The 23,853-nt window shown below is 37.8% G+C and overlaps 2 protein-coding genes and 3 non-coding genes across 5 annotated transcripts; 3 read left to right on the top strand and 2 right to left on the bottom strand.

The window, feature by feature from the left end:
• Positions 1-7,012: 7,012 nt before the first annotated feature.
• On the top strand, positions 7,013-7,119 carry LOC125589714. Its single transcript, XR_007325884.1, has one exon. It is a non-coding gene; the product is annotated as a small nucleolar RNA R71 (small nucleolar RNA).
• A 2,633-nt stretch (positions 7,120-9,752) lies between these two features.
• On the top strand, positions 9,753-9,859 carry LOC125589715. The gene has a single exon (XR_007325885.1). It is a non-coding gene; the product is annotated as a small nucleolar RNA R71 (small nucleolar RNA).
• A 4,577-nt stretch (positions 9,860-14,436) lies between these two features.
• On the bottom strand, positions 14,437-16,285 carry LOC106379218. The gene is made up of 2 exons (XM_013819224.3): positions 15,404-16,285; positions 14,437-14,731 (listed from the first exon to the last, which is right to left on the bottom strand). The coding sequence occupies exons 1-2, from the start codon at positions 16,106-16,108 to the stop codon at positions 14,615-14,617; spliced, it is 822 nt and encodes a 273-aa protein (XP_013674678.2). The 5' UTR covers positions 16,109-16,285; the 3' UTR covers positions 14,437-14,614.
• A 4,690-nt stretch (positions 16,286-20,975) lies between these two features.
• Positions 20,976-22,837, top strand: LOC106380794 (eukaryotic translation initiation factor NCBP). The gene is made up of 6 exons (XM_013820621.3): positions 20,976-21,221; positions 21,661-21,756; positions 21,848-21,952; positions 22,037-22,114; positions 22,245-22,364; positions 22,444-22,837. Exons 1-6 carry the CDS (start codon positions 21,075-21,077, stop codon positions 22,570-22,572), a joined length of 675 nt encoding a protein of 224 aa, XP_013676075.2. The 5' UTR covers positions 20,976-21,074; the 3' UTR covers positions 22,573-22,837.
• Positions 22,838-23,205: 368 nt separating this feature from the next.
• Positions 23,206-23,277, bottom strand: TRNAW-CCA. Its single transcript has one exon. It is a non-coding gene; the product is annotated as a tRNA-Trp (tRNA).
• Between the last annotated feature and the right edge of the window lie 576 nt (positions 23,278-23,853).

Below are 23,853 nucleotides of genomic sequence, written 5' to 3'. Positions count from 1 at the left end.
TAAAAGGAGTGAAAGCTCGTTTGTGCGTGTGGAGCCCGTAGCGCCTGAGATCGGTCGATCCACATGACTCGGATCGGTCGATCTCGTGTATGAAAGCCTGGGATCGGTCGATCCAGGTGCCCGGATCGGTCGATCTCGTGCTCTGTGCGATCAATACTTCATTCGGTCCATTGTTCGGTCCATCTTGCTTCTGAATAAATCCCGAATGCGTTCTTTTCTTTCAAGCTATCTAGTAACCTGCATATTACACTTAAGAACACCAAAACGCATCAAATAGACCAAAACATTAATTAAAACCGACCATTTAATTGCTCCAAAACGAGTTTAAAAACCGTTAAAAACACGGAATATCAACTCCCCCAGACTTGAATCTTTGCTTGTCCTCAAGTAAAGAGGATTAAATTTGGGAGCTCACTAACCCTCAGTAGACCTTACCTTGTGATTTCGCTAACCACTTAAATCAGAGACTGTCAAGGCATTCATTCCAAATCCCCACCAAGACCGCGCAAACCTTTCCATATTTCAGACCTGCAAGTCTCAGTTTCAAGTAATCAACTCTTTACATTCATTAAAAAGGGCGTGACCTTTCCACCAAAGATATCTCCATCAGGTTTAACGGGCTCGGTGTTTGGGAAGCTGTTTTAGTGTTTAATTAGGTGAGGCTCAAGTGTTTGTGGGTATCAGCGATATAACAAAAAAATGCAAAACATTATGCAAAATCGCTGGAGAGACCGAGTATATTGATAACCATGTTTTCGAACTGCTCAAGTCTCAAATGATCAAAACCCAACAAATCTCAAACTCTAACCCCAAATTTAAACAAAGCATCATCTCTAGTACACAAAATAAAAATAAAATGTCTAAATCAAATCTACTGAATGAGATATAAACATGAACTTTTTTTTTTTTTTTTTTTTTTTTTTTTTTCGATTACTTGCAAATGTTTTGTTATCGTCTTTTTATTTTTTTTTTTTTTTTTTTTTTTTTTTTTTTTTTTTTTTTTGAACGAAAACTTATACAAACCGAAATCGAATATATACACTGCGATGCAATCACACACTTACAACACCCAATTTTTCTATTTACACCTCTAGACACACAGGTCCGTGTCTAACCACCTAAATGTTCCGATCCTACCTAAGCAGTCGGATGAACCATGTCTACCCTAATCTCTCCATTGTTTTTGCACATGTATGCACATATGATCAGTGTGTAAGAATGCATGGAGATGAAATAAAAGGGTAAGGTGTAGGTGTGGTACCAAACTATTGATGAGTCTGGCCATTCAGGATTATAAAAGAGTGGTAAATGTGGTAAAGAAAATCCTGAATGTGTATATGGTGTACCGTTTCCTGATGTTGATTCCTGGTCAAAAGAAATTAAATTCATTAATGGTCAAAAATAGTTGAGTCGATTACAATTCACCGAGACTTGATAAAAGATTTAAGGAGAGGTTGTTTGGTCAAGTGGTTCCTCGGTTTGTCTGCGCTAACAGTCCTGAAAAATGGCCAATATGAAATGTAATGCACAACACACAAGGAAATAGTCTAATAATCATCACAGGGTGTGAGAAAAATACGGAGAGAGTTTTTTTTTAAAACACAAAGAAAATAAAAGAAATAAAAGCAATATGGTACATAAGTAGCATCCTTCCTCCCCCAGACTTACTTCACACCGTCTCGGTGTGAAAATAATTCCAAGAGAGATTACCGATCAGGCGTTGCGGTCAGTGCGCCTCTTGGAGCGCCTCTCCAAGGCTCCATCATCATCAGAGTCCTCCGCTGCCTCAGGTCCAGCAGCGGTGTCGTGAGCGCTTGAGCATCGAGCCTTAGATCGACCGATCCATACAGGTCGGATCGACCGATCTTACTGGATCGACCGTTCTTTTCTTTAGGATCGATCGATCTCTGCCTGATCGTGATACATGCCTGAAAATCATCTAAAAACACAACCAAAAATCAATTCACACAAGAAAACATAATCACAAAAGAGAAAGAAAATCAAACCATGTGGGTTGCCTCCCACTCAGCGCTTGTTTAAAGTCGCGAGCCTGACTATTTTGTTGTCCTTAGGCGAGATCGGGTTCCGATAAAGGAATGTTGGTTCCTTCTTCGGGTTTTGCATCTGTGAAGTAAGGTTTTAGCCTCTGCCCATTGACGGTGAATTTCCTCCCATTGTCTTCCAAGACAACAGCTCCATAAGGTCTAACCTCTGTGATGGTGAAAGGTCCGGACCAACGAGACTTAAGCTTTCCAGGAAATAGCTTGAGTCTAGAGTTGAACAGAAGGACTTTGTCTCCAGCAGCGAAGTCTCTCGGGATTATCTTTCTGTCATGCCATGCCTTAGTTCTTTCCTTGTAGATTTTGGTGTTCTCATAGGCGTTCAACCGAATCTCGTCCAGCTCGTTCAACTGAACCATCCTCCTTTCTGCTGCGGTTTTAATGTCGAAGTTCATCAACTTCGTTGCCCAAAAACCACTGTACTCCAATTCCACAGGTAGGTGACAAGACTTTCCATAGACCAGATTAAAAGGAGTGGTGCCCAAGGGAGTCTTGTAGGCGGTTCTATACGCCCATAAGGCGTCATCAAGCTTCACAGCCCAGTCTTTCCTTGTTTTGCCTACAGCCTTCTCCAAAATCCCTTTGATTTCTCGGTTCGATATTTCAACCTGCCCACTTGTCTGAGGATGATAAGGTGTAGCTACCTTATGCTTTACTCCATGTTTCTTCAGCAGTTTATCGAACGTCTTGTTGATGAAGTGAGAGCCTCCATCACTAATAACCACTCTCGGGATCCCGAATCTTGGAAAAATGACTGTCTTGAACATTTTCTTGACAACACTAGAGTCATTTGTCTTGCTGGCTACTGCTTCCACCCACTTGGAGACATAATCAACCGCAACCAAGATGTACTCATTTCCATAAGAAGATGGGAAAGGGCCCATAAAATCAATTCCCCATACATCAAAAACTTCAACTTCAAGGATGAAATTTTGGGGCATCTCATTTCTCTTACTGATGTTACCCTTCCGCTGACATGCATCACACTTTGAGACAAACTCATGGGCGTCTCTGAAAAGTGTAGGCCACCAGTAACCAGCCTGCAGGACCTTAGAAACCGTCTTGAATGTTGCAAAATGGCCTGCGTATTCTGAGCTGTGGCAGTGGAAAAGAATCCCTTGCATCTCATTCTCCAGAACGCATCTCCTGAATAAACCATCTGAGCATCTCTTGTAGAGGAAGGGATCATCCCAGTAATAGTGGTTCACATCTCTCATGAACTTCTTCCTCTCATACCCCTTCAGGTTCGGTGGTTCAATTCCAGCACATAGGTAGTTTGCAAAGTCTGCAAACCATGGGAGATCATCCTGAATTTGTCTCATGACACAGCAATCAGCCTGATCCAAATACTCATCCTCCAGCAAGGTGATCACATAGACATTCTCCTCGGGTAATGTATCATCCAGTGGTGTTTCAGCTTCCACTCTCATTCGGGAAAGATGATCTGCCACTCCATTTTCTGCTCCTCTCTTGTCTCTGATCTCAATATCAAACTCCTGTAGGAGTAAGATCCACCTTAAGAGTCTCGGTTTAGCATCTTTTTTCGTCATCAGGTACTTCAAGGCTGCATGATCTGTGTGCACAATTACTTTCGAGCCCACCAAATAGGACCTGAACTTCTCGAAAGCATAAACTACTGCCAGCAACTCCTTCTCAGTGGTAGCATACTTGATTTGAGCATCATCAAGCGTTCGGCTGGCATAATAGATCACATGGAGTTTCTTGTCTTTTCTCTGCCCCAAAACAGCTCCAATCGCGTAATCACTTGCGTCACACATTATTTCAAATGGCAAGTCCCAATCTGGTGGCTGCACAATGGGAGCACTGACTAGAGACTTCTTGAGAATCTGAAACGCAGCGAGGCAGTCAGCATCAAAAACAAACTTCGCTTCTTTGCACAGCAGACGGGTGAGTGGCCTCGCTATCATAGAGAAGTCTTTGATAAACCTCCTGTAAAAACCGGCATGTCCCAGAAAACTCCGAATATCCCTCACTGTCCTGGGAGGCTGTAGGCTGGTCATAACTTCAATCTTTGCTTTGTCAACCTCGATACCCTGCTCTGATATCCTGTGACCCAAAACAATGCCATCTTTCACCATGAAATGACACTTCTCCCAATTTAACACCAAGTTCTTCTCCTCACATCTTTCCAGCACCTTGCACAGATTAGCAAGGCAGTCGCTAAATGAAGAACCGTAGACTGAGAAATCGTCCATAAAAACCTCCATAATGTCCTCAATAAGATCAGTAAAGATCGACATCATGCATCTCTGGAAAGTGGCAGGAGCATTGCACAATCCGAAAGGCATTCTCCTGTAGGCAAAAGTACCGTATGGGCAGGTGAATGTTGTCTTCTCTTGGTCGTCTGGATGAATGGGTATCTGAAAGAACCCGGAGTAGCCATCGAGAAAACAGTAGTAGGGGTGGTTGGCTAGTCTTTCCAGCATCTGGTCAATGAAAGGAAGTGGGAAGTGGTCCTTCCTTGTGGCTGAGTTTAGCTTCCTGTAGTCAATGCACATCCTATGCCCTGTGACTGTTCTGGTAGGAATCAGCTCATCCTTCTCATTTGTGATGACAGTGATGCCACCCTTCTTAGGAACCACATGAACCGGGCTCACCCAAGTGCTGTCTGAAATTGGGTAGATCACCCCTGCACTCAACAGCTTTAGAATCTCCTTTTTCACAACTTCCATCAGTTTGGGATTCAGTCTTCGCTGGTGCTCTATGGACGTCTTTGACTCATCCTCCAAGTGAATCTTGTGCATGCAAAGATCTGGAGAAATACCTGTAATATCATCCAAAGAGTACCCCAATGCTTTTCTATACTTTCGCAATTTTGAAAGAAGCAAAGCGGTCTCCACATTATTCAGGTTAGCACAAATAATAACAGGATATGTGGAATTCGGTCCCAAGAATGCATACCTCAGCCCAGCTGGGAGGGCTTTAAGTTCCACCTTTGGAGCATTCTCCTCACTCCAATCTGGTTGGGAGGATGACGGTTTGACGGTTTTATCGGTGCCTGAGTCTTCAAGGCTGACATAGGCGACATGCTTCTCAATCGGTGAGGCTGAATCCAAAATCTCAGAAAATCCAACCACTTCTTGGTTCATGAACCCGAACTCACTCTCCCTTTGGGTCAATGCGACTTGTAGAGGATCATCAGTGTGCAACTCTTCATCCATTTCCTCCACCAGTTCAGTCAATGTATCAACCCAGAAAGTCTGTCCATCAATAGTCGGATTTTTCAGCACCTTCTCCACATTGTATCTCATCGCCATGTCTCCTAGACGTAAGTCTATATGCCCATTCTGTACATCAATCATGGCTCCAGCAGTAGCTAAAAACGGTCTGCCCAAAATGAGAGGATCTTTAGGTTCCTCTTCCAGCTCCAGAACTACAAAATCGGTAAGCACGTATCCCTTTCCAACACCAACAGGGATGTTCTCTAGTACACCGACTGGTCTTCGCACTGATCGGTCAGCAAGGACCAAGGAGATCCTTGTAGGTTTGTAGTTCGTCATGCCTAGCCTCTCAGAGACAGAGAAAGGCATTAGGCTCACTCCTGAACCCAGATCGCAGAGACTCTTCTCAAAAGTAAGTGATCCAATGCGGCATGGTAGAACAAATGCTCCGGGATCTTCACGCTTTTTAGGCATGACATTTTGTAGAACTGCGCTACACTCCTCATTGAGCATCAACACACCCCGCTCTAGGCTCATCTTATCGGTAAGAATCTCCTTCATGTACCTTTTAAGAGAAGGTACCATCTTCACCGCTTCAACAAATGGCAATCTCACATGTAACTCCCCAACAAGGTTCTTTAGCTTCTCGTACTCACGTTCTTTGATCTTCTGCCTTGGTCTGGATGGGTATGGAGCCTTAGGAACATAAGCAGGAGGCGCCACATACACCTCTTCAGGTTCAGAGGAATTTGGCTTCGTCGACACGGGATCGGTCGATCCAGATGGACCGGATCGGTCGATCTCCTTCCCCTTGGATCGGTCGATCTGTTCTTGAGATCGGTCGATCTCTTTCTCTTTCGATTCCTCAATCGTTTTTCCACTCCTAAGTGTTATAGCATTCACAAACTCCTTGGATTCGTCTCTGACTTCCCTGGTAGAAATCCAGGTGCTGTTCTGCTGCTGGAGGCGGTTTGAGCAACTTGCTTTTCCAAAACTTTCAAATGGGTGTTCAAAGCTTCGAACTTCCCATTAAGCTCTCCATACATGTTATCCACCTTGGTGTTTATCTCTGCAGTGCTATTCTTCTGACCTTCTAGCACCATTTGCAGCATTTTCTTAATTTCGTTATCCTGAGAAGGCTGTGACGAAGAGGCATTTCCTTGATTCTGATAGTTGTTGTACTGCTGCCTTTGCTGAAATCCTGAGTTGCCCGAGTTGTTCCCCTGATATTGATTTCTGTTCTGAAATCCTTGGTTGAACACACTCTGGTTCTGATTCTGGTTCTGCCTGTTTCCTGCCTGAGGGTAGGACTGATGTTGTGGATTCTCCACATTGTTGCTCCGGTAAGACAGATTATTTTGCTGATTTTGATTCCACCCAAGGTTCTGATTGTAGCCTCTGTTGTAGTTTCCTTGACCACCAATGTAGTTCACATCAGCCTGCATATCACTTGAATCATCACCAACAGCTTCTTGTGAGGAACGATAGCCTTGCTCCTCCACAAATTTCACAGATTTCTGATCTCTCTTGAGAAGCATCTCAATCTTGGCATTCAACTCATCTATCTTCTTGGATTCATAACCAACACCCTTCTGGCTGGTATCAAACCTTGACTTGCGGTTTGCTTTGCTGGATGACAGGTTGTTCAACAAGGTGTAAGCTTCTTCAACAGTCTTGGTCATGAAATCACCATTACTTGCTGTGTCCATGGCATCTTGACTCTCTTCATGAACTCCATTATAGAAAATGTTCAGCAAACTCACATCAGTGTAGCCATGGTGAGGGCAGTCCTGTGTGTACTCCTTGAAACGCTCCCAAGCCTCATGAAAGCTTTCTGAATCAAGCTGCTGAAAGCTTCCAATTCTGCTTCTCAGATATGTGGACCTTGACTTGGTGAAGAAATGCTGTAGAAAAGCAGCTCTTGTCTCTTCCCATGTAGTAAGAGATCCTGGAGGGATGGACTTTAACCATCTGATAGCTTTATCAGCTAAGGAAAACGGGAACAACCTGCATTTCAAAGCGCCTTGAGGAACTCCATTATGTCTGCTGGTGTCACAGACTCGCTCAAAATGCTCCAAGTGATACATCGGGTCCTCAGACGGGTTTCCATGAAACGGATTTTTCTCCACCAAATTAATGAGACCAGTCTTGATCTCAAAGTCTCTTCTCTCAATGGGAGGTGGGCGAATCCCAGAACGATCGGCATAGAATGCATCTGGTGTATCATAATGTGCAAGCGTCATCCTAGGCATGCCATAGTCTCCAGCCTGTTGTCTTGCAGCTACACCAGCCTGCTGATTATCACCAGCATTGTTGCCTTCTCGTTCATTTACAGGAATTGGATTTTGCGGGTTGTCCTGAAATTGGTCTTCTTGGTGTTCAGCCATTTCAACCTCTTCAGCGGACTCAAGTCTTTTCTTTTTCACTTGTCTCTCTAGGCGGCCGAGCTCTAACTCCAAAGGTATTAAATGCGATGATCCTTTGCTTCTAGTATGAAATCCGCTCATTCACCTGAAAACACAAACAGAAAGAGAAAGACATAAACATTAGATAAAAAAAAAAAAATGCTATAGTCTTAAACTGATCATTAACTCTAGGGTGACCAATTGGTCCCCGGCAACGGCGCCAAAAACTTGATGTCTCGAGTTTTAACCCGATTATCTAACTGCAAGTGCACAGTAAAGTACGCAGTAGTAATACGGGATCGAATCCACAGGGACCGATGATCACACGTAGAGTTGCAGACAAGTTAATAGCTACAGCGAATCAAGATATATTTTGATGGTTTTTATTTAATTTTCTCTAGTGTCACAAAGGATAAACAAGCATGTAAAAAGATGATTTAAACGATTTGAAAACTATTTTAAAACAAACGTTGGGCATTGGGAATTCTCAGGAATTTCTTTTTAATCAAGATACAATTAATGGAAGACACAGGGATATATTAAGAACCGTCTAGAACTCAAACACGATATTAGAATTAACCTACTTCCGTAGCGCTAATTCTCTATGTTATAGAAATCTCCACACTAACTTCCGCTGAGTTTCAATTTCTAAACAAGCATTAAGAACAGGTTCAATATGTTCACAAAGCGCAATAACATCAACTTCCGAGGGTTAAGGACACTTTGCTCATCTAAAGTATTTTCGGAAGTTCAAACAATCACTTTCGGTGCATCAAACAATCTGAAATCATGAACTAAGTGATCAATTCAGTTCAAGCAGTAAGAAATCCATTAGATGAAGAACCAAAACGTAATCCCTTAGTCTACACACGTTTTATGGATCAAAACATCAAGAAATCCCCTATGAGAACCCCTAAACCCAACTAGATGACTACTCACACATAACTAAGCAAGAACAAAACGATTTTGATGAAGAAAACATGATAAGATTGTATTAAAACAGAGTAAAGGTTCAGAAGATCTTCTCCAAATGGTTTTGAGATGAACTCCTTTACAAATCTTCACAAATCACACCAAAACAAGTACAAAACACTCAAATCTTCTCTCTAGAACTTGTAAATCTCCTCCTTGGTCGCCCCTGGTCTTTTTCTCTGTCTCAAAGGTCGAGTCTTTTCTTGAATTCTTGAGGGGAGTGGGTAAAAAGGAGTGAAAAGCTCGTTTGTGCGTGTGGAGCCCGTAGCGCCTGAGATCGGTCGATCCACATGACTCGGATCGGTCGATCTCGTGTATGAAAGCCTGGGATCGGTCGATCCAGGTAGCCCGGATCGGTCGATCTCGTGCTCTGTGCGATCAATACTTCATTCGGTCCATTGTTCGGTCCATCTTGCTTCTGAATAAATCCCGAATGCGTTCTTTTCTTTCAAGCTATCTAGTAACCTGCATATTACACTTAAGAACACCAAAACGCATCAAATAGACCAAAACATTAATTAAAACCGACCATTTAATTGCTACAAAACGAGTTTAAAACCGTTAAAAACACGGAATATCAGTTCCCCTGATATTGATTTCTGTTCTGAAATCCTTGGTTGAACACACTCTGGTTCTGATTCTGGTTCTGCCTGTTTCCTGCCTGAGGGTAGGACTGATGTTGTGGATTCTCCACATTGTTGCTCCGGTAAGACAGATTATTTTGCTGATTTTGATTCCACCCAAGGTTCTGATTGTAGCCTCTGTTGTAGTTTCCTTGACCACCAATGTAGTTCACATCGGCCTGCATATCACTTGAATCATCACCAACAGCTTCTTGTGAGGAACGATAGCCTTGCTCCTCCACAAATTTCACAGATTTCTGATCTCTCTTGAGAAGCATCTCAATCTTGGCATTCAACTCATCTATCTTCTTGGATTCATAACCAACACCCTTCTGGCTGGTATCAAACCTTGACTTGCGGTTTGCTTTGCTGGATGACAGGTTGTTCAACAAGGTGTAAGCTTCTTCAACAGTCTTGGTCATGAAATCACCATTACTTGCTGTGTCCATGGCATCTTGACTCTCTTCATGAACTCCATTATAGAAAATGTTCAGCAAACTCACATCAGTGTAGCCATGGTGAGGGCAGTCCTGTGTGTACTCCTTGAAACGCTCCCAAGCCTCATGAAAGCTTTCCGAATCAAGCTGCTGAAAGCTTCCAATTCTGCTTCTCAGATATGTGGACCTTGACTTGGTGAAGAAATGCTGTAGAAAAGCAGCTCTTGTCTCTTCCCATGTAGTAAGAGATCCTGGAGGGATGGACTTTAACCATCTGATAGCTTTATCAGCTAAGGAAAACGGGAACAACCTGCATTTCAAAGCGCCTTGAGGAACTCCATTATGTCTGCTGGTGTCACAGACTCGCTCAAAATGCTCCAAGTGATACATCGGGTCCTCAGACGGGTTTCCATGAAACGGATTTTTCTCCACCAAATTAATGAGACCAGTCTTGATCTCAAAGTCTCTTCTCTCAATGGGAGGTGGGCGAATCCCAGAACGATCGGCATAGAATGCATCTGGTGTATCATAATGTGCAAGCGTCATCCTAGGCATGCCATAGTCTCCAGCCTGTTGTCTTGCAGCTACACCAGCCTGCTGATTATCACCAGCATTGTTGCCTTCTCGTTCAGCTACATGAATTGGATTTTGCGGGTTGTCCTGAAACTGGTCTTCTTGGTGTTCTGCCATTTCAACCTCTTCAGCGGACTCAAGTCTTTTTTTTTTCACTTGTCTCTCTAGGCGGCCGAGCTCCAACTCCAAAGGTATTAAATTCGATGATCCTTTGCTTCTAGTATGAAATCCGCTCATTCACCTGAAAACACAAACAGAAAGAGAAAGACATAAACATTAGATAAAATTAAAAAAAATGCTATAGTCTTAAACTGATCATTAACTCTAGGGTGACCAATTGGTCCCCGGCAACGGCGCCAAAAACTTGATGTCTCGAGTTTTAACCCGATTATCTAACTGCAAGTGCACAGTAAAGTACGCAGTAGTAATACGGGATCGAATCCACAGGGACCGATGATCACACGTAGAGTTGCAGACAAGTTAATAGCTACAGCGAATCAAGATATATTTTTGATGGTTTTTACTTAATTTTCTCTAGTGTCACAAAGGATAAACAAGCATGTAAAAAAAAGATGATTTAAACGATTTGAAAGCTATTTTAAAACAAACGTTGGGCATTGGGAATTCTCAGGAATTTCTTTTTAATCAAGATACAATTAATGGAAGACACAGGGATATATTAAGAACCGTCTAGAACTCAAACACGATATTAGAATTAACCTACTTCCGTAGCGCTAATTCTCTATGTTATAGAAATCTCCACACTAACTTCCGCTGAGTTTCAATTTCTAAACAAGCATTAAGAACAGGTTCAATATGTTCACAAAGCGCAATAACATCAACTTCCGAGGGTTAAGGACACTTTGCTCATCTAAAGTATTTTCGGAAGTTCAAACAATCACTTTCGGTGCATCAAACAATCTGAAATCATGAACTAAGTGATCAATTCAGTTCAAGCAGTAAGAAATCCGTTAGATGAAGAACCAAAACGTAATCCCTTAGTCTACACACGTTTTATGGATCAAAACATCAAGAAATCCCCTATGAGAACCCCTAAACCCAACTAGATGACTACTCACACATAACTAAGCAAGAACAAAACGATTTTGATGAAGAAAACATGATAAGATTGTATTAAAACAGAGTAAAGGTTCAGAAGATCTTCTCCAAATGGTTTTGAGATGAACTCCTTTACAAATCTTCACAAATCACACCAAAACAAGTACAAAACACTCAAATCTTCTCTCTAGAACTTGTAAATCTCCTCCTTGGTCGCCCCTGGTCTTTTTCTCTGTCTCAAAGGTCGAGTTCTTTTCTGAATTATTGAGGGGAGTGGGTAAAAAGGAGTGAAAAGCTCGTTTGTGCGTGTGGAGCCCGTAGCGCCTTAGATCGGTCGATCCACATGTCCTGGATCGGTCGATCTCGTGTATGAAAGCCTGGGATCGGTCGATCCTGGTAGACCGGATCGGTCGATCTCGTGCTCTGTGCGATCAATACTTCATTCGGTCCATTGTTCGGTCCATCTTGCTTCTGAATAAATCCCGAATGCGTTCTTTTCTTTCAAGCTATCTAGTAACCTGCATATTACACTTAAGAACACCAAAACGCATCAAATAGACCAAAACATTAATTAAAACCGACCATTTAATTGCTCCAAAACGAGTTTAAAACCGTTAAAAACACGGAATATCACCTAACGTCCTGGCGACAACAACAAAGGTCGCTTGCGATAGTTTATGCAATAGTGGTTTTGTATTAACTGATCTTAAACAAATGGAATGAAAGGCTCTGAAGAAAAAACAAATGAATCAGATATTTCTTTCATACAACACGGAAATTAAATGTATAAATCGCAAGTTACGTCATTAATTATTCAGTCGAGATATCTCTCAAATCCCTGATTTCCACTCACTGTCTGACCCCTATATTTAGTGACTTTATAATGAGTGTCGTCTTGTGTATTTTCTTATACAAATACTAATGATTTTCTGTAATACAAACTTCCCCATGCGAAACTCGTGATACGTTAACGATATTTATTTAAAAGTAGTAAGGCTTTGATCTCTACTTCTTAAAAACCGTCAAAACCTAGTGATAACTCTCACCGTAAACAGATCAACTATTCAATAATAACTATGTGACTTAAAAGGAAGGAGAAGATGACATACCTTGACAGAGATCAAAAACAAATACAGAAAATGAAATAGAAGATGAATAACCAAGTATATTTTTAATAGATTGTTGCTGTAAAAAGTTCAATATATGATCATGAAAAGGTACATCAAGGACAACTCTAGAAGGTGTGTGTTTTTTCAGATGAAAACTCTTCAGAAAAAGTTACGATACGACTTAAGAAATACACCAAAATAATTTTGGACCATTAGATAATTAAACAAACAATTACGGCCGTCGGATTGTATCTCTTCAGATTTTTTTGAAAAATTATTTTAATTAGGAAAATTTATGTTGCTAAGGGATGCATTGTTTTAAATAATAATGAAAACGTATGTTTGTTAAGGGATGCATTGCTTCGATATATAAAACATACTTAAAATTAGGAAAATGTATGTTTGCGAAAGGATGCATTGTTTAAATAAATAAAGAAAGTTTTGTCAAATATAATTTTTTGGCTGACAACAGTAAATTCAACGAAAGTGTTTTATGTCTTTTAGATGATAAAAACAAATAATTCTGGCCATTGGGTTGAATGTTTAAATAAATTACGAAAATGTATGTTGGTTAAGGGATGTGTTGTTTAGATGAAAATATATGATTTGGGTCTTTTAAAAAGATGTGTTGTTTCAAATAGATGACAGTTGAAAGAAGAGTTGTCATTGTCTCTTAAAATAGGGTTGCCAAAAAAATTGATGATATCATCATCTATAGAAAGAGTGTTTTATATCTATTAGATCATAAAATATGAAAAATGCTGACCATTGGATCAAACTTTTTTTTTCTTATAAAAAAATGATGATGTCATAAAAAGACAAAATCAGGTTTGCTATTATATATATATTAACAACAAAACATAAACCGCAAAAACAAAATTGTAGCAATGAAATTGAGAAAGAGCTTAGGTGAGTAATAACTAATATTTTTTATCCTACAATTTGTTAGATAATAACGATTGGAAGAGGCATAGCACCAAGACTGATTATTTTCAAATTTGTATAAGAACTCTGAAATGTGAAATACTGAACAAAATTTTTTTTGAACTTGCTAATACATATACACCTACTTTGTATAAAAACTACAGAAGTCTCACCGTTTTGATTTCTGTCGGTGGCTCACTATGCTGCAATAGAAAACCGGGCTGTGTTTGACAATTTATTCTGACGCTAACATTTGATTTGATTCTTTGACGTAAAAGATGAAATTATTGTTTTTTTTTTAAATTCCATCTCTTTAGGTGGTATTTGATTTTAAAGAATTTGAAGGGTAAATGATAGTTTTTAATATCCAAAATAACTTTTGATGAATCTCATTAATGAAATCCATATTTTTCAATAAAGGGTGATTTAATAAGAGTTTTATAAATGCTATATCCAATAAAAGGGGATTTGTAAATTTTTTTTTTAAATACCTTGTCCAATAAGGGGGAATTTGGCAAAAACTTAAAAATTTATGAAATCCCCGTTCCAATAAGCCCCACTTACTACTCTTTGGTGTTCTTCTCGGCTGTTCTTGCCGGATATTTTGCATGGAAGACGGTGAGTTCATCGCCGGAACTCATCTCTGATGACTCACCGGTCGAATTGAATGATAAACAAGGACTCAGTTTCAATAAGGTAAAGCATATATATCTTCTTGCTTTTCTTGAATTTTTGTTTTCAGTTTATGGGATTTTTATGATGTCTCCTTGTTGTTCACCTAACAGAAGATGGAGAATGGGTTCTGGGTGTTCATCGATATGGCTAGTGGAAGATACCATTGGAGGAATCTCAAGGAGATGAGAGAGAAAACTCAGTGGAGATGATTTTGGTCAAATTAATATTTCGTCTCTTCTTTGTGCAGAAAGTTAAAGAGACAATGATCATAAACCTCTCCGTTTCTTCTAATGCTTACCCTGAGTTTTGTAAATTTTTATTCATTGGTACTTCTGTTTGTAATCTGAAATCAAATATAAGAGTTTGTAACTTTCAAGCAGTTTCTCTTTACTATCCAAATTATATAGACATCCAAAATCAAAAATAAAAATCATCAGTGTATATTACACACTTTTCTCACCTTACGTGAAAAGTACATATCATCGTTCATATAAACTAAGATGCATTCAGAAAAATAATGTAGAATTTATAAGACATCATTTATTGAATTTCCTAAATTCATATTATACATGCTACGGATATGATGGCTATGATTTCAAGGTCCATCATAGTATCCTCCAAAAGATATCTGAGCTCTTGCCACCGGGAGACCTTTCATCACAGAGATTGCTTCATTTAGCTTTGTTGCATGCTTCACTACTTCATTTATTCGCTGCAGCGTACCAAGATATAATTAAATTATGTGGTCGTATAAATCAACTTTAAAAGATAGTCAGGGAGTTACAACGAGTTTGAACATTTAAAAGAAATAGTCTGCCACATGATATGACACTAATCTAGATGATAATAACCTCTCTATTATTACGTATAAATACACATATAAAGACAAAGTAAGTAACTTCTCTACAATTACGTATAAATACACGTAATTTGCCACGACGCTAAACACATCCTTATCACTTTGGTCAATCAAAGACAAACCACTTTTTTGATCGTTAGCTTCCAATTAAACCAAACACGTACGTAAAATGTACTGAAGTCTAGATTTAACTCTAATAACAATTAGCCACTAACCATATAAAATAAAAACCATTATTAGCCACCAAGAAGAAGCAGACCAAACCAAATGGTCTTGATTCATCCAAATAGATCAAAATCTCATACAGGTTTTCTATTTTCTTTGGATTTATGGGATAAAATTCAATATAATTTGAGATTAATGTTATGAGATTAAAACCAAGACGGCATTATCTAACTAAGAGTTTTAGCAAGGTCCTACAAGCAACACTAACCTAAGATTCGTTTGGTTCAAAAAAAAAAGATTCATTTGGTTGCTTTGAGAGTTTTGGTTTGGATTCAGAATCTTAATTATTAAAAGAATTACCTTATTATCATCAGTGTAAACCCGGAAGCTGATGATTTTGTTCTTGTTCCGACAACCTTTCATGCTATTGTTGTGTCCAAGGAAGAAGACACAGAAGGTGGTAACAGCAGTAGCAACACCAAATGAACATATAGCTCCAATTCCATTAAGACTCATCTTCCACAGATTCATTTTTCCACCACATATGTTCTTTTCAGCCCAATCAACCCCTTTCTTGCTCCTCACGTCACCGCCTTCTTCAACCTTTGTTCCCATCTCATCATAGCACTCTTTTACTAACACTCCTTCTGAGTCGAAGTGTTTCTCATCGTTCTGAGGCAGAGGACTCGTGAACCTCGCTGGTAAGTCTATTTTCATGTCGACAAATTCGTTTTCCTTCGCTGTTTTGAAGGTTATTCTCGGCGACGGATCAGAGTCCGTCAAAAGTTCCGGATCCGGTTCCAGGTTCTTCTTGTGATCTACGTCCTCCATGGTGTACACGGGTTCCCAAGTTATGGGAACTTGGAGGAGCTGCGTGGGGACCACGCTTGACATTCGATGGAACTCTGTTTTCCCGACAGGATCCTGTGTTGGGCAGATGAAGTAATCCATGTCGAAGCTTTTTTGGGTGTTTCTAATGATCTTCGTGGCTGCCTCATGACCCTCTTCGTGATCAAGATCCTTGTAGGGATCTTTGGGGAGTAATACCCAATCTTCTAGATCCATCTCTTCCAAGTTGTTGATTGGTTTCTCAGGTTAGGGTTTCACAAAAAGAAAGGGAGTTTTTAGGTTTGATAGTTTTGAGGAGAGGCCTCTATGTCTCTCTCTGTTTCTCATTGTTATGAAGGGGTTTCTAGATCCTTTAATAGAGCAAAGAAGAAGAAGAGACCAAAAAAAATATTCAGAATCCAAAATGGCTATGGTGATTTAATTTGGAGTGATGCAATTGTCTAGACATGAATTGACAAAAAAGTTGTTACGTTTTCGGACCCACGTTAAGAAGTAGAAGTATCAATCAGAGCCGTCTAACAGCACGTGCAAGTGGAGCGGTCGAACAGGATCCAAATAAAAAATAAAAGAAAAATTAAGAATTTTTGTAAATAAATATCTATATTATTAAAAGAGAAGTACCCATTTGAAAATGTTCTTACTTCATTAATTAAACTCTCTTTTTTGCTTGTTTTTTTCACTTGCATTTATGAAATATCCTAAAATGAAAAAAAACTGCCTAATTTATTACTTGGCTTTTCAGTTACATTAATGAAATATGCTTAAATGAATTTAAACTTCCTATTTTATTGTTTATCTTTTCAGTTACCTTAATAAAATATCCTTAAATAAATTTGGACATAAAGTCATTTAATCAACCAAAAAACTCATGAGTTATCCTTACGTGCATAATTTTAATAATGGAGATTTTTAAAAACATACATCATTAAAATGTTACTTAAAACATGCAGCACTAATATATAACATGCATCAATAAAACTAGAATTTGACTCACACAATTGTACGTATATTATTTTCAGTTGATTAAATTTAAAAATAATTATTTATTCAAAAAATATTTAAGAATGTCTATGTTTTTAAAAATTATATGGTATTATTTGCTCAGAACTCATTTTTCTTTTGATAAATTGTTAGAAAGAAAATTTTAGAATAATATAACTCAGTTGTCATTTGCTAAATTAATGGTTTTTATTTATATTTTTATTATTTAATTATAATATTTTCATTTTATATTTGAAAGATAAATGAATTTTCTTTCAAACAATATTTTTGTAAATGTATTTTTTTTTTTAAAATAATCAATTAAAATTGTTATTATCATTGAATATCATTATTTTTGACATAATTTGAGTTTTCGTTTACATCAAAACTTATCATATTTTAGGATAATTTTAGTTTAAAATGTAATTTTCATATTTTTCAAACAAATTCTAAATATATTTTTTAAATATTTTGTTATAATTGTTAAAAAAATATTGAGTTGCATTTCAAATAAAAAGGTAAAGATATTAAAAATATTCTAATTAAAATATGTAAAATTTAATATAGTTTTAAGGAAATGGTCAAAATTAAAAAAATTACACATAAAATAATCATGATTTGTTAACTGGCCGGATCATTATTTATATGATATCGCACACGAAAGAAAAATTTTTGTTTTTAAAATTATCTAATTAACTCTATACTCATTTTTTTATATTTTTTATATGATATCACACATTCGTAAAAAAATAGATAGTTTAAGATGCAAAAAAAAATTATTTACTTAATGAATATAATATGAACGAGTATTACAAATACATCATTTAATAAAATAAATAATTAAAAACTGAAAATTCATACCCGCGCTCAGAGTCTAGTATAAGTTATGATATAAAACTTTAAACTTTTAGATATATAATAAATTTAGAGTTTATAATTTCAAAAAACGTCAAATATATATAAATAAAGCTATATTTTGTTTTTAAACTACTCCATCACATCGTTAAATATATAATTAATATATTTTTTTGAACAGGGTCCGTAAATGATTCGAGACGGCCATTGTCTTCTTTGACAAGGCTCTTTCTCTCTTTGATATTAGATTTCTCATAACCATTGGTTTATACAAATTTATAGTGATGAAATGATAATTAAGTTAGATGATGCTTATGAATAATCTTTAGTACTAACTTCTAAGTTCTACTAAACAAAACTGGATCGTAGGTTGAGTTTTTTTTTGTTTATGAATTAAGACGTCTTTCCCGATGGCTAGAGAAGACAAGAGTTCAACCATTAACTTGGTACCACCACCATATGAACGTTTTTCATATTTTAAATATGTTTCTTGTATTCAGGTACATTAACAAACTTTTGTAGTTAACAAACAATTCCAAATAAAAAGGACGACGGTATTACGTGTGATACAAGTCACCTGTTTAGTTTCGGGGAAGAAAAATATAGAGAGCAGTGGAGAGATTCGTTTTCTGCTTTGTTTAATTTTTTTGGCTCCACCTGTTAGTTCTGCTTTTGCCTTTTGTTGCCAACTTTATAAACATGAGACAATCACAAGATTGCTTCCTTGATTTTAGGTTTTAACTAAATCAGTTTTCAGTTTAATCTCTAAAAAAGCGTAATCTTATTAGACTATTATCAAACTGTAATAGAAAATAGATTTAAATTGCATATTGTTGACCAGAAGATGATAGAATCACACTGGTATAAGCTTCTCAACTAATAATTCCTAAGTAGAAAAGATTTTTGTAGAGATTCTAGTGTCATAAACATACGCAGAAACGACAGGCAACGAAACTTCAACATGTGAACCAGAGTGATCCACAAGTCACCAAGTTTGTTTCGAATTTTTTACAATCTAGAGACATTTTCCCACGTTCAAATTACACTACAAGACACTTATCACTTGAGACACATTTTCTTTTGTCAAAAGTACTCTTATAACCATAAACTAAAGATAATCTCTCACCTCTTCTTATTTCATTTTATTATTTTTCTTATTCTACTTTATGTATTTATTTACTTTTATCTCAAGTTCTAAAATATATTAAACAAAAATAATTTTCATAATAAACTATATATAAAATTCTCTATCTTTAAAGATCCATGTTCATATATATATATATATTATATATATTAATGTGTAAACAAAATGTGGACATGGACACCAAAGCATGAATAACATAATTGTAAATTAGTTGTGGACATGAACATCTTAACAGAATTATAAACTAGTTGTAGACATGAACAATATTCTTTCGATTCCATTTATCATCTCAGAATCTAAATTCAACTCTAATCAAAATTACATCCATCCACATCATGACAAAGCGCAAATTCTTTAGATCAGAAATCTATGACATGCAAGATCTATTACTCTCCGACAAAAAGTAAACACTTCTTCGATTTTTTTCTCCGCTCATACTCACAATATCATCTCTTTCTCATTTTGATTGAAGTTTAATTGCAGATAATTTATCAATTGAGCTAAATAAGCCAAGTGTTTGTATTGGAGATAATAGAGTCCTTGTCCACGTTTTATGGTATAATTTTAGTAACATGAGTCCATGTCCACGTATTGTTGTATAGTTTTATGGAATCAAAACATAGAGTTTGTCCACGTTATCTATTATAAACACATTAACATCACTCATCCACACATCACCCGTCCACAAATCACTCAACCACGCATCACTCGTCCACAAATCACTCATCCACAAGTGTCTTTTCCATTAAGGACAAAATTGTCCACAATCTTTTGCTGGCCCACAACAAAGTGTGTCACATTTAAAAAGTGTCTCTAGGTGTAATAGAAATTCAAAAAGTGTCTCTTAGTGTAATCATATCGTTTGTTTCACATATACGACCCAAGTGTCCACCTCTAGCACCATTTAAACTAAACCGTTGATATTAGTCCATATAGACAAAATGAAGTGGACACATGACAAGAATATTGAAGAAAGAAAGAAAAGTACTCAAAAAGAAGCAAAACGTGATTTACATAGAGTGATACAGAGACAGGAACTCCAAAGTTATGAAAAAACATGTCCATAAAAAGTCAAGCAACCTAACTAAACTCATCGATAATACCCCTGTTCTTTTGCTGGACACGGCTTTCCGCGGCTGCGATCAAAATTTATCAAACAAAAAAAGAAATCTAAGTGCAGCGTCGTTATACAGTTTCGCCGGCGACTGTCGCAACTCGACTTTTCTTCGATTTCATTGTCGCTGTATTTATCAGCGTCTTCTAAACACGTGTTGACCTGCGGCTAGCGTCGATTATTGACATCCTCTAACTCTATTGGTTTAACATGTTGCTGACGTGTCAGTTTTCATCCTCTTATATTTTTGTGACGCCGACGCCAATGCTGCGTCCAGCAAAAGAACATGGATATTAAAATATTTTCAAGTCACCCTTTATGCAGAATGGGAAGTAGATTTTCCTAACGAGACCGGTGCAAGTGCGTTCTTTGCTCTTTCTTGGAAGCTTCTTGTTTTAGTGAGTCTTCTTAGTACGTGCATGCATAGCTAATTTTGAGATTTTTGGGCAACAGAAAATTTATTTAAAAAAATATTTTTCAAGTTTGGAAGTCTATATATATAGTTATGTAAATTATTTCTTAAATTTTGGGGATTATAAACCAATGTTTCATTTGTTTATGTCTAGGATTGGCTGTGTGACTCTTCTCATTTTTTGGGATTATAAAACAATGTTTCATTTGGGATTATAAATTTTTATTATCAGTTGTTTTTTCAGACACAAGAGATTGATCAAGACTAATTAAAAAGATTTATGTTTTTAGTTGATGTTGGTTTATGTTTACATACCTAACAACTCTAAATTTGCTGCTAATTTACCAAAAAAAGAAATATTTTACTTAAGAATGAATGTAAGCTTTTATACTACAGGCTACAGCTAAAAAAAAATCAAAAGTTTACAGAAAAATTAACAGAGTAAATTATTTCATTAACAAATGATTTGTTTTGTTAATTAAAGAATAAAAACTAACGACCTGACCCGAAAAAACTAAATTCTTTTGAGGCCCACTATAAGAACCCAACAGGGCCCATTAGTTGACCTCTGTGTAATTTGAAAGGACACTGTAGTCAAAAAGAGTTCTCCTTCTCACCCTCTTTCTCCTTCTTGGTTAGATTAGATAATTAGGGATTTGAAACCAGCATCCCTAAAATGGAGATTACGGAGCGGAGGGACGATGAGATCAGAGACGCAAAAGAATCCGCAAACATTGACACCATCAAGTCGCAGTATGTCACCGACTCTTTTTCCGATGAACGCTACTCTCGCGAGCTCAAGGATGGTCTTCATCCTCTACGGGTCTCTCCTCTATTCCTTATCTTCCATTTAATCTTCAATTTTGAATCTGATCTTAGCGGAAACTTTACTCCTTGTGCGAGATTGAGATACTGATGTATGGTAGTAGAAAGATTCGGATTTTGAAATCTATATTTCTTGTGAAATTAGGGTTTGCGAACATGAGATTACACCATTGTTGAGGATTCTTCGTATGCTTAAGTTTAAGATTATACAAAAGCTCCTCATTTTTTTCAATTTGATCTGATCTTAGCTGAAACTTTGCAAAAAAAAAAAAAAAAAACTTTGCTCCTTGTGCGTCCAAGATTGGATTATTGGGTAGTGGAAAGATTCAGATTCTGATATCATTGTTGAGCATTCTTCGTCTGCTTTAGCTTAAGATTGTATACTACTAGCTCAGTGGCTCTTACGTTTTCTTGTTGTATCTTGGAAAATTTTGCAGTACAAGTTTGCGATTTGGTACACACGTCGAACACCTGGGGTCAGGAGCCAGACTTCTTACGAGGATAACATTAAGAAGATTGTTGAATTCAGCACTGTAAGCTCAACAAAATACTCCATTCTTGAAGCTGTTTGCAATCTTATCTTGTTGATTTAACTGAGATCTGGATTTGGTATGATGTACCTAGGTTGAAGGGTTTTGGGCCAGTTACTGTCACCTTGCTCGTTCTTCTCTCTTGCCTAACCCAACAGACCTTCATTTCTTCAAGGATGGGATTCGCCCCTTGTGGGAGGTACGTGTTCCCCCATATGTTATAGGAAGAAGAACTCTTATGCATCAAAAGTTTTATCTCTTAAGCTAAGTTCGTCTCTCTCAGGATGGTGCCAACTGCAATGGAGGAAAGTGGATCATACGTTTCTCCAAAGTTGTCTCTGCTCGCTTCTGGGAGGATCTGGTGAGTTCATTTTTCTTGTGCGCGGGCGTTTCTGTTGAGTATTTACATAAATGTTCTTTCAGCTGTTCATGTTTCATACTTATCTGGGAATCATGTTATAACCCTTTTCATTTATTTGTTTTGTCTTCAGCTTCTTGCGTTGGTAGGCGACCAGCTTGATGATGCTGAAAACATTTGTGGGGCAGTGCTGAGTGTCCGCATCAATGAGGACATCATTAGTGTATGGAATCGCAATGCTTCTGATCATCAGGTGAGAAAACTGTTCACAAAGAAGATCTCCTTTCTTTTGTTCGGTATACTTATTCAGTGCCATGTTTTTCTGTGAACAGGCAGTGATGGGGTTGAGAGACTCAATCAAGCGCCACTTGAAGCTGCCTCATGCTTATGTGATGGAGTACAAGCCTCACGATGCTTCTCTTCGCGATAACTCATCCTACAGAAACACATGGAGAGGATAGGCTCAAAGTGGACTATTGTATCACTTGAGGTGTTAAAAGATTCGGAAGCTCTCCTGCAACCTAGGATGATATATGGATTGAACCTTGTTTCTGGTAGCGTACTGTATCAATGGCTTACAATCTCAGCAATGAAAAATCCTGGCTACTTCTGCAACAGTAGTTTATTAAGTCGTTTTATGGTTTCTAAATCTTCTTGCTACCTTCAATGGTTTGTGTCTTGTTTAAAACTCTATTGTTTCATTTTTCAAAAGAAAACTTGAGCTCACTTACTGGTTTACATTGTTATGACTTATGTCTCAAACAAGATGCCAATATACAATTTCACTTCCTGCTATGGTCTCTGATGTAAATCTCTACACCCAACTCGTGCGCCAGCGTCTCCTATTGATTTGATAAGCTTGTGTCCTCTTGCACGGTAACAACGCAAAGATAATTCTTTAACAACATCATCAATATCTTAACTGGCGTCTTTCGGACAAAAACTGAGCCGAAGATTCTAAACCGGTAATTAAGCCTTTCGGTTTAGAGAAATTAGATTACCGAACCAAGACAGTGGAACGAACGAGCTCAGCAAATGCGAACAACAAATCTGGAGACAAAAAGAAAAAATAATCCGGATTATGTTCGGGAGTTTGAACCCGACGTGAATCGAACACGCAACCTTCTGATCTGGAGTCAGACGCGCTACCATTGCGCCACGGATCCGGATGTTTAATTAGCTTAATTCAATGTGAAATAATTATAATTTCAGGTTCTTCCAATGTTGTGTATTTCGTTTTCAAAGATGGAGCCAAACCGTATTTGACATGATCATGTTAATTGCATTGCATGAAAAACCGAATTCATTTTATAACTTTTCGAGAAACTCTTTCGAGAAGAAAGTATAAACATTCATCTATATACATTGAATAACGTCTAACTCTAATTCTAAGAACAAAAATGGTCAAAAATCACATCATTGGAGCCGAGACGTTATGCTGACAAAAGTATCTTCAGGACAAGGGATGGTTAAGCCACCCATTGCTGAGGAGAGCTTGAAACTAAGGCTGGCTCAAGTAAGAAATTGGCACCACATATCTTGTCTTCTGAGTCTCTCCTACGTACACCGCAAGAAACCCTTTAGGTGGTGTCGCCATGGTTGCTCTTTTGCTTGTAGAAGCTGTTGCTCGGCCAAGAATCTTCTTTGCGCCCAATAGACTTCTCACTAAAGCCATTTCTGTTTTTTTTTTTCTGTCTGAAAGTTTGAAGTCCTTTGAAGCTTTAGAACAGATGTATGAAAAT

The sequence above is a fragment of the Brassica napus genome, chromosome A2, assembly GCF_020379485.1.
Source record: "Brassica napus cultivar Da-Ae chromosome A2, Da-Ae, whole genome shotgun sequence".
Taxonomy (NCBI): Eukaryota; Viridiplantae; Streptophyta; class Magnoliopsida; order Brassicales; family Brassicaceae; genus Brassica; species Brassica napus.
The sequence above is the reverse complement of the archived record's forward strand: the minus strand, read 5'-3'. Positions and strand labels throughout refer to the sequence as shown.